This window comes from Onychostruthus taczanowskii, unplaced genomic scaffold (genome assembly GCF_017590055.1).
Source record: "Onychostruthus taczanowskii isolate IOZ18803 unplaced genomic scaffold, ASM1759005v1 scaffold20, whole genome shotgun sequence".
Lineage (NCBI taxonomy): Eukaryota > Metazoa > Chordata > Aves > Passeriformes > Passeridae > Onychostruthus > Onychostruthus taczanowskii.
Genome location: NW_024499240.1, coordinates 10,682,757 through 10,693,649, shown reverse-complemented (window position 1 = coordinate 10,693,649; position 10,893 = coordinate 10,682,757). Strand labels below are relative to the sequence as shown.

The window sequence follows — 10,893 nt, the reverse complement described above, 5'->3', positions numbered from 1 at the left end:
TTCCCAACCGGGCGCTTTCTTCGATGTCGTGAAGCTGCGTGGGAAATAGCCCGGTTCCCAGCGGGGTCGGGAGCGTGCCGCCGTCCTCCCCGGCGGGGGAGATGCCGCGGGGCTGGGAGGCAGAGCCAGGCGCTTCCCCCGTGTCCGCTGAGCGCTGCCGGCTCCCGAGGCATGAAGGCGGGCGGCTGTAATGGAGTAAGAGCGAAGACGGCTCCTCTCATCTGCCATTTGCCCTTCCAGACGGGATTGTAAACCGAGAGAGTTAAGGAAGGCTGTGCGAAAGCAGAAGGAATTTCCTCTCTTCGGGGTTTGGCTTTTTTTTTTTTTTTCCCCCCATTTTTTTTCTCCTGCCGGCTCGAACCGTGGCTTGCCCAGGTATGCCTGCCTCACTGCAGCACCTTGTGCTGGTGCTCCTGCTCTCCAGTGCCACCCTGCTGCTCGGCACTGCGGCTGGTGAGTAGCCACCGGGTGCGAGGAACTGGCCATTTTGGCAGCGGGAAGGGGGTGGGGTCCGCTGGTATTTGGGCACATCTGTGCCTCCTTACAAAGTGCTGTGCATCTATTTCAGCGGCGAAGCCTGATAAAAGTTTTGAAATCCTGATATGTTAAGTGTCTCGGGGAATAAAATCTGCTTTATTGTGTAAATGAGCTCGACCTGCACACTCAGTAAGAATGCTTTGCTTAGATCTGCATCTCTTGTCTAATAACTTACTTCAGTTTTGGAAATATATATAATCTTTTTGTTTTGCATACCTCGCCCTTTGTAAGGTAATGCAGGAATTTTTAATATATATTTTAATCGTCAGCAGAGCTGTGCCTGTTTCGCTGTGGGATCTTCGGGCACAGCCATTTTTAATTTTATCAGCATCGGTGCTTCTCGAGGCCTTACACATGTGCTGTAGTTTTGTAACAGAATTACTGTAATGTGTATTTTTTTCCCCCCTGGAGAGATCTGAAGCAAATATGGAGCTATTTCTTTTGTCACTTGTGATTATAGAACACAAAATAACACTATTAAGAAATGCTGAAAGGTCTTGAAGGGTACTCATTTTTTATAACAAGAAGTTGGAAGCAGAAATGCTAAGAGCATCCTTAGTCATATATTTGGACACTGTAGTACTATTTTTAATTGCCTTTGGAAGCTCAGTGTTAGATATGCAGGGTGTTGGAAAAGAGATGTGTGTTGGTCTGGCAACCTTTGCTTTTCTGTCACGGTGACAGATGAACATGTTGGAGCCTTCGAGTGTAACCCAGCTTTGTTAGGCAGCAATACCAATTGTTCTTGCAGTATGCATTTTCCAGCACTTTTGGAAGACTCCTACGACTTTTCTGTCGTTTTACTGATCAGGATCCAATCTGCAGTGCTTGCTTTTCTTTGTGATATTTTGTGATCTTCTGGATGTAGTTCATAAGTAAATCTTCAGACGAAAATTGCTGAATCTTGCTAAGATGACCCAACAAGCTGATGGTGGTTTCCATGTTATATTTCAGTGAGGTCTTAAAATTAATTTGTTAAAGTTGAAGATACTTGGTGCCATTATTAGGAAAATCCTGTAAATGACGTATGTTTAGGAAATTTCTACATCTATAGTCCCTGATTTTCTTGCTTGTGCTTACTAAGAGGTCTCTTTCAGGAAGATTCATAAATGAAAAGCTTGATGTTCCCTCTATCATCCTGACCTTTGACTGCCATTATTTTAGATGGATGTCTGCAGCGTCTCTCTGTGGTCGTTTCTGAGGAGTGTTTTTGGTTTATTCCCCTCTTTTTTTTTCCTGGGAGAAGGGACTTCTGAAGGTCAAAAATCTTGGTATTAAAGCACATATGAATCAAGAATGCTCAGCATCTCAACTTTTCTTTCAAATGTATTTTTAAAAAAAGTGTAGGCTTTTTTTTGCCTTTGTGAAAACTTCGGTGAGTTGGTAATTTCTGTGCCCTGATGAAGAAGGGTTACTGAAGGAGCCAGTACAGATTTGTACCAGGCCAAGGGCTGGGCAGGTGCTGTAAGAACCCATTTGCACGGTTTACCCAATTCACTTCAATTCTGACCTGGCAACAGCATTCCCAGTATTTTAGTTCTGCCTTGTTAAAAGGGTATTAACGATGCCCGCTTGGTCGGTTGGTTTGTGAATAGGAACCTATTTTCCCATTGTGATTTATTTCTTAATTGTGAAATTTTAACAATTCACATTTTAAAAAAACTTGGTCATAATCCTCTGTAAAAGTAATTACATGGATGATTTGAGCTTTAGTTAAGGAAGCTAATGGCTGATTTTAAGTTTACACTGCATTTCAGAAAAAAAATGTCTATACATGGGGAAGCTACACTAATGTGTAATTCTGCCCTTTTATGTTCATGAAAGAGCCAACACTCTTTCTTCTCTTCCCCTCCCCCAAAGTATGAACTGTATGCTCCCATCAGGGTGAAAATGCTGCCTTTGTAGCTTTGAAACTCCTATTAATTCTTTCTTCTGATTAGTGAACAGATACTATATCTCAGCAGTGTATAGAATTGAGTGCCTATAAATGCAAAATCATGACATCAGGGGAAAGTATTTTGATAACAGGTTTTTAAGTTTCTGTCTGGAGGAGAATATCTGGACCTCTCTGGAGAGAGCTCCACAAAGACCTGGCTTAGTATGGACAGGAAAGGGAAGATAAAACAATGAATAAAGGAGATGACACAAAAAATCTTACCGTGGGGTTGTGGATGATAGTTCCACTCATAATCTGGAATATGAATGAAGCAAGAGGGTGGTTCTTCCTTCCCCTTTCTAACTGAAGGTATAATAAAGAACTAGCTCTAGATGCAGAAATATGTGCTGATTATTAGGAGGAAAAATATTACTGGCTTTCTCCATAAAATACAGATCTTAACAGTTATCTGATAAGTCTGCATTTAAATAATGCATTAGTCTTTGTAAAGAGAAGTGCTTTAGTGAGGACATTTTACTGACAGCAGTCTTGGGCAGAGGTTTAAAAAGCAGTATTGGGCAAAAATGGTTTGCAACACTTTGCTCTTTATTTTTCAAGTCATTTGAAATACGTATTTCTAAATCTTTTGTTTAGAACTGTGAGACATATATAAATATGTCTTTATATTGTAGAGGATTCTGGTGGGTTAGTCATGAGGGTTTGTGCCTGAAGAGGTGGTTGGTGAACCTTTGAGCTGTTCCCCAGTATTGCAAAATAATTTTGTTTGGGTGTTCGTATGGACCAGATATTAAAGATACAATCTTTCCTCATTTCACTTGCTTACGTTCTGTGATATGCAATACTGAACCACTTTTCCTTCTGCATACATGTCCAGGGTAGACAGCATTCCATTGTCTAATGTGTATATTATTTGCAGAAAATATAAGGTGAAAATTAAAGCAAACAGAATATCCTTTTATCTTTGGGAGTATTTGCATAATTCTGTATCTGTGCGGTTCAACAGGGCTGCAAAAATTAAAGCGTGAAAGGAATTGGATAGAGATTGAATTTTTTTTTAATGATAATTTTAATTATTAATTAAAATGAGTGAGCTGAAGCATCTTTATCTAATTCTGTCTTGCTCGTTTAAGTTACTTTAGTATCTCAACATAATTTGTCTGAAATGTGAATTGGCTGAAATGAGGAATAATCTCCTTTGGATATTCAACTTAGTTCTTCTAATTCAGTGTGTCAAATTAGTAACTGACCCTGTGTATCTTGCATATTAAACAATGGGTTTTTTTAAACTTACCTGCACCCTGATTTCTGCTTTTTAAAAGAGCTACTCCCATCGTTTATGGTTTTTTTCAAATGTAACCTAAAAATTCTGTTTATTTTTCTGTTTGTGTTGGGAGCCCTCTCAGCAGTCTTAGCCTGGGAAATGGGAGCCAGGCTGCTGGCTTGAGGTGCGCACTGGTGCCTGGAGGATCGCCACAGCACGAGTGCAGCCTGGACGCCAGGCTGGGCCTGCACGGCCGTGTGCTCGTGTGAAGAGACTGTGGAGCTGTGCAGGCCCAGGGTTCTGCACAGAGCCCTTCACCCTGCTGGCAAGAGCCTTTTTTCCATTAGGTATGAGCCTCTGTGGTATTTTAACTCAGGTGCTTCCAGTTCCCAAGCAAACTTCAGTACTGGGATACTGCACTGTGCAGTGTCGGCACAGCCTGTGAGGAGATGGAAGCTGTGCTCACCTGGTGGCCAGGGAACCCAAATATCAAGCCCTGTGACATTACACAGATACCTTGCTCCAGTGTGAATGGTTTCACCCTCAAAGGAACCATGTGTAAAAAGTTCAATTGTCTCAATTGCCTCAAAAGGCTCAATTGCCTCTCCTCTGATGAAGGCAGGCCAACCTCATCGCTTCACCCTGGACAAAGAGGGAAGCGTAACTGTATTTCTTGAAATTATTCTTACAGTGAAGTTTGTTGAAGTGGTTATTTTGATGGCATCTCCCTAGCACTTATTACAAATATCTGTAAAAAAAATATTTGTTGACTTCTATGTTGTTGCTCCCCTTCCTTTTTATATTTCATTAAGTATTTATCAGTAGTTTGTATAGTCAGTGGCATTGTTTCCTTGGTAGATACCATTTTTCTCTGCCTTTCTCACTGGAGAGACAAGAAAGTTATATTGGGTTCTTCAGAAATGTTTTATTCCTAACAACAGAGTGCATGGTACTGGAGTTGCATTGTGTTTGGACTCAGTCTGGCTGTGCTATGAATATGTGCTGTCATTTTCTGGGCAGAATACAACTTTATAGCCAGGGCTGCGAGCTGAGTGTAAAGTTTCATTTGGAACAAAATGTTTATGCCCTGAATAAAACAGGCTGGGTGATGATTTAGGTTGGGTAGGACTGGAATCTGTGCATAGCTTACAGGCAGTAACTATTAACTTTATTGAGATTGTAGACTTAGTGGAGCTACTCACTGCTTGATTTTGAATTTAAGAGTAAGTGAAATACAGGAACTGTTCCCCAAAAGACGTAACATTTCAGTATGCAAACTGATTTTCTGCAGTGTGGATTTTATGGTGTTTTGTTTTGGGTTTTTTTGTGGCGATTTTTTGGTTGATTGTTTTTTACTTGTTTGTGATTTTTGGTGGTGTGGTGTTTTTTGGGTATTTTTCCATCATTTTTTTTTCTGAAGCATAAGTTCACAGAAGCATAAGGCTGGAAATTGTTTCTCTGTTTCCTCCCTGGCCTGGTTGTGTAAGTACAGATAATAATGTCTGTCTAACATCTCTAAAATCTCCAGTGAAGAGGGATTTCACAGCCTGTCTAGGTAGTCTGGCCTGTTACAGTGCTTAATTATCATGTTTTCCATAATGCAACAGTAGTAGATTTTTTTTTTTTTTTTTTGCCTCTTTTATAATGCAAGATTGTTTAAGATACACTATAACTAATATGTGGCAATCCACCTGAAAATGTAGGGTAGTGTACATACACAGGCAATTGCCAGGGAATACCAGTTTAGATAAGTTCCTGTGTTTAAGCTTAGTGTCTTGACCTCGGCTGCAGGAATTTGTGATGAAAACCTTGAGTTGACCATCAGTGTTTTAAAATGCAATTTTGCAGTTTTTAAAAATTTTGAGAACCGTGCTCTTCCCAAAACTTCGATTCCTGATGGTGCTTTCCTGACTGGAGATGTCTGTTAATGTGTTAATTGCAGAGCTGGGAGCTGGGCTGAGCAGCTGAGAATCTGATAGGAGAGGTCAGTCAGGGGGTGTGGTGAGCAGGAAGAAAGGCTGGGACAGGAGAGCTTTGAAAGGATGAAGGATTGGGTCTGGTTTGCTGTGGGATGAGAACCAAGGCGTATTAGACAGCCAGACAGAGATAGTGTCTGAACATTTGTCAGACTTGCTCGGAGAATGAGTGGAATGAACCTTTTGCACTGGGAAGGGAGGGAAAGCATAGTTATAGGTAGCAGTTTGGAAGATGTCTGTTCTTTCTTGTGAGAATGAATGAGACACACAGTCATTCAGATGATGCCTTTACCCTTCTCTTTTCCCCTCAGTCTTGTGAGTTTCGAAACCACGAGCTTTTGGGTGGTGATGGCATTTTGTTTCAAGTCACTGGGATGTGTCAGTTTTGTCAGTTGCCTTACTGAGTTTGCATCGAATCGTGTGTTTTGTTTTGAACTGTAAATGTGTCTACCTTTTGCATCTCTCAGTACTCTGTATTCTCTCTTTGGTTTATTCTGTGAGAGAAGGAAGGAAGGAAAAATAAGCATTATGGACCCAGAAGACTGACATCTGTGAACCCTTCTGTCTCCACCTCTAACTCCGTAATCTGCTAGCCAATTTCAACCATATGTGAAAGATGAGAAAAGTCTCAAGAGATTAATTTGCTACCATTTTCATGAAAAATTAGGAACTGAATAGAGGAAAAAGTTCCAAGGTAGAGGTTTTTTCAAGAGAAAAGAGGAGCATATCTCAGCCCAGGATTTAAGTGTTTGTGCATCCACTGCTCTGGACTATGCACAGAATATTTTTTTTCCTGTTCACTTGGCATGCTGTAGGAGATCTGGGAGAGAATGAGGGATCCCTTCTGTGGGAGATGTGGGAGTTGGCTAAGAAGTGTGGGAGAAGAGTCACATTTCTAGGCAATTAGTTTGCTGCTTGTGGAACAACTGGTGTTTCTGAGACAATTTAGTAGCCAATTTTTTCGACTGAACTTGCAAAACAATCATTTTACTGAATGCCTATCATCCATTTATGAACTTCACAGCGTGTATGAGTAATTTAAATGGTATGTATTGTTTTTCACACTTTCAAAACTGCGTTTAGCTGATTGTCCTGTGTATATTCTGTAGTTCAGATATCCCACACATCAAGCTTCCTTATGATCTTCTTTTCAACAGTGCTGTAATCAGGCTTTTCCAGTGGTCCCTTTGAATGTTTTTGTAATGCATATATTTATACTTGCGTCAGTCTGTGAAATTCATGAAAAGTAGTTTTGTTATTTGTTGAAGCAGGAGTAATGGGCAGGTATGTACTGTCACCTTCTGGGCTGGAGCAAGTGGCAGATGATGACATTGGCACAGTGGTACAGGGAACCTTGCATTACCTTCCCCACTAACAAGTCAGTACAGAATCTCTTACTGTTATGTCCAGCCAAAAGCTGAGATTTGTACTGCTTCTTCTACTGTATGTCCTTTGACTGTTTTGAGTTGTAAGCAGGATGGGTGTAAGAAAAGATGGGTAAGAAAGAGGCTTTTTTGGTTTTTTTGGTGGTGGTGAGATGGCTGTAAGTATGATCATAGGTCACTTATGTTAATTGGGCTCCTTAGTTTATACATTGGAGAATGCGGCACCTAATTAATATCAAAGTGTTGGGCGTTGGCAGTGTCATCTCAAGCTCGTCATTCTTGGCATGAAGTGCACTTCCCTCTGCATAAGTCACAAAGGTCAGGTTTACCTGGTGTGAGAAGCTTTAATGTAGTTCAGGGACAAGAACAACTGACTAAACATGATCTGCTGCTCTTGCTTTTTCCCTTATGAGATTTCCTCAGTATGGTTTGGTTTCTGGTAAAAATAAAACATTTTATTTCTACAATTAAAGCAGCAGATACTTGATACAAGACTCCTAGACCATCCATGTTAAAGAAGCTTAATTAGATTTCCCAATAATTAAAATCAATCCACAATCCTTTGTTAGACTTCACAAACTTGTATCAGGAAAAATAGTGGGTTGTGATACCATTAAAGCTATTTTCTCTAATAGTGATTATATTAAATAAATGATCTCACAGCAGTATGCTTAGTTATCCACTGTAAAAAACTGCTTGCTTTTGTTAGTGGAGTGATTCTGTTGTAGTCAGATCGTTGCTGAATGTACTTGAAAATTCGTCCATCCTTTTGTGCTGTCCTTCAGAGGGAAGTCAGTAAAGCTGATTTCTTTGGGAGGCTTAGTGTTCCTATACCTTCCAAGCTGCAAAAATCTTGGTGTGGACATATTTTTTTGCAGAAGATAATGTGCTGTATGCTGTGAATTTTTGTCAGTCTTTTTATTTGTTTAAAACCTAAACACTAGAAATAATTTTTCTATATTTATTTGTAGAGAAGGGACTTTGCTGAAAAGTAAGATGTTTTAAAATTATTATCAGTTCTTAAATATAAATTTTTATTATATTTACCTGTCTGAGATATGAATGGTATGTAAAACCAATATAGTAAGGTGAAAACTAAGGTTGTAGTAGGAAAATTGCAGCGGCTGTCTTTTTAGTTAGACGGTGTCGTATATATGCAAAGCAGGCACTTAGCCCAAGAAGAAGCCTTCTGAATTAAAATAATTTCAGTTGCAATCAGAGAAGGATAAAAGGAACCCTGTAATGAAGTTCGTCTGGATGCCACCACGGTGTTGGTTTCTTATGTTTGCATGCTTGGAGTTCTTTTCCTTTATTTCTGGCCGTGGTGGCCCGGGCCGGGGAGCTGCGGCCGGAGCAGCTGCCGGGACCGAAATAGCCAGGCGGGCCCGGGCCGGGAGCTGTAACCGGAGCCGGGCACGGCTCCGCTCCGGGCGCTGCTGCGCCGCTCGGCTGACAAGTGGAAGAACTCGTTCCAGCCTTCTGTGCTATTCTTGCTCGGCTCTGCAGGCAGGCATGAATGACTCAGTGAATTTAAATGAGTGAAAAAAGATGTGGAAACAGTAGGGTAAATCGTTCCTCATGCCCACTGCGGTGTTATTTGGATCTGTGTAAACTTTTTCATGTAGAAAAGATGCAGATTTTCAATTCTAATGTGTATGACATAGATGCAGTGAAGATGAATTGTAAAACATTCATGTGTATATGGATATGTGTGTATCCTTATTCGCTCACTATGTTACCAAAATTCCAGCCTACCAGTATGTTCTGCTGCTAAAACCTAATGTTGTAATATTAGCAAATTTAATGTTTGCATGGCGTTCTTAATTTCCAAAAAGTCCTCATAAATGGCTTATTTTGTGGGATGGGTAAGCTTTAAACTTATTAATTACATCCAGATTCTATCAGGACCTGTTAAATAATTTCTCTTTTAGTTATGCTAAGATGAATCTGACCTAATTAAATTTTAGTTAAATTTAATCTGTAGTAGTTAATGCTGTTGCAGCAGAACACAATTGTTTGGTCACAGTTTTTTTCCTCATTGTTTTAGCCAAGAATTTCAAATCTAGTAAATATTTTTCCTGATTTTTTCCGTACAGACTTAGAAATATCTGAAGTGGCAAATAGAGAGGCTTTGTTGTCTTTTATTGTTTCCTGTCAGAGAAGTAGTACCATTAAGGAACCTGTCAGAAAATTTAGCTTCCCTTATTTTAAGAAATACCGGAACAGAATATTTGTGTGCAAAACAAATAACCCCCTAATTATTATTTTACTAATCTGTATGTAGACTGTATAGCTACTTAAAACTGAAGGTGTGGTCTTTGGGCACAGGAATACACAGTCTAAACATGACGTCACATAGTAAATTAATTTTAAAAATGGGGAGAAGGGGGATTGTTTAAAGTAAGTGATACAGTAATAATATAAAGTATAGTATAAAGTATAAAAATATACAGTAATAGTAATAGTATAAAGTAGTGATACAGTAATATAATAACTCAAACAACTTTGTGGTTTCACTTGGAGAATGTAAGAATATTTTATTCTTATTTTGCGATGTGCAGAGGAAAATATCAGTGAGGTCCTAAGACACTTGAATAATAAATGGTGCCATAATATATAAGACTGGTAAGAATATTGTGAGCAGGAGTCACTTCACCGAGGAAATCTAGGGATATTTAAGAGGGAATGTACTGAAAGGGATGTTGCATTGAGTTCTGTTGAGGAATGGAAGAGTTAAATGTGGAAACAACTATTCAGATGTTATGTACTTTGAAGTAGTCATCAAAACAAAGTCTTTCATCTTGAAGAAGTGAAGGTCTGCAAATATTGTGAAGGAAGCAAATATCGTCAAAGCGATATCATGGCCAGCAACTTGATTTTCTTGACTGGTTTTGGAAGAGTGGGAGAAGGGTTGGCAACAAAAGAGCTGAGCTGAGAACATAATAAGGCATGCAGAAAAATAAAGAATGGGCTTTTAATGTGGTATAAACAAAACTGGGAACAGACTTTGTGATCCAATAACGAGGGAAGAAGATAGGTGGAAAAAAAAAGCTCTGCAGTTAATTAAGGTTCTCATTAAACACCGGGAGACCCATTGTGAAGAAGAGTGAATTGTGTGTAGCACCAGGGCAATGTGCATTGTCCTCTCACTCCTGGATGCCCTGTTTCAGAAGGAAGCTTCACTGGCTAAGTGAGAAAGCATCTGAAATTGCCAGCAAATCCAGAATGTGCCCTAGAGTTCTGTCTGAGCTGCACTGTTCATGAGCCAGTGCTCATGATAATAGCAGCAACAGGTCTTTGTTTGACCTGTAAAGAAACAGATGAAAAGCAAAATTTACCTTCTAAAGAACATTTTAATGTGGCATATAATACAGAAATTTACAGAACCTTTTTACAGAGAGCCTGAATAATCCACAGTTGCACTAACTGAAATAAGAATTTGCTTAAAATCTCAATCTTTTTTATGTCTTTGTCTTTTTGATTATGATTGATCTTCCATAAATTTGTTGTTAAATATTTGTGAAAACCAGTGCTTAATTTAAGTGATTGAAAGGCTATGGAGTTTTCCATACAGTACCTATGTTTTAGTATTGCTTTACTACAGCAAGGTGCGATATGGCTTCTCTTTGGTGCTGGTTTAATGTATTTGTTGTGCATATGGTATCTTCTCTGCCAAGTTCAAATCCTAAAAGTGTAGTTAAATCCATAGTTTTGAGACATCAGAATTCAACATACACTTAATGACATTGTGGTATATCACTTCCAGTCTTCCTGCAATATGTTCAGGCATATAATGCAAAAGAAAAACTCCAAGACATCAACAGCCTTTAGACAGGC

The 10,893-nt window shown here is 39.5% G+C and overlaps 1 protein-coding gene across 1 annotated transcript in view; it reads left to right on the top strand.

Annotated features, from left to right (window-relative positions):
- The first annotated feature begins 216 nt into the window (after window positions 1-216).
- BMPR2 (bone morphogenetic protein receptor type 2) overlaps window positions 217-10,893 on the top strand; it is a 105,777-nt gene continuing 95,100 nt past the window's right edge. The window contains exon 1 of the mRNA XM_041403182.1: window positions 217-453. Within this exon, the coding sequence (XP_041259116.1) occupies window positions 378-453 (76 nt within the window). The 5' untranslated portion in view covers window positions 217-377. The remainder of the gene's footprint in view (window positions 454-10,893) is intronic.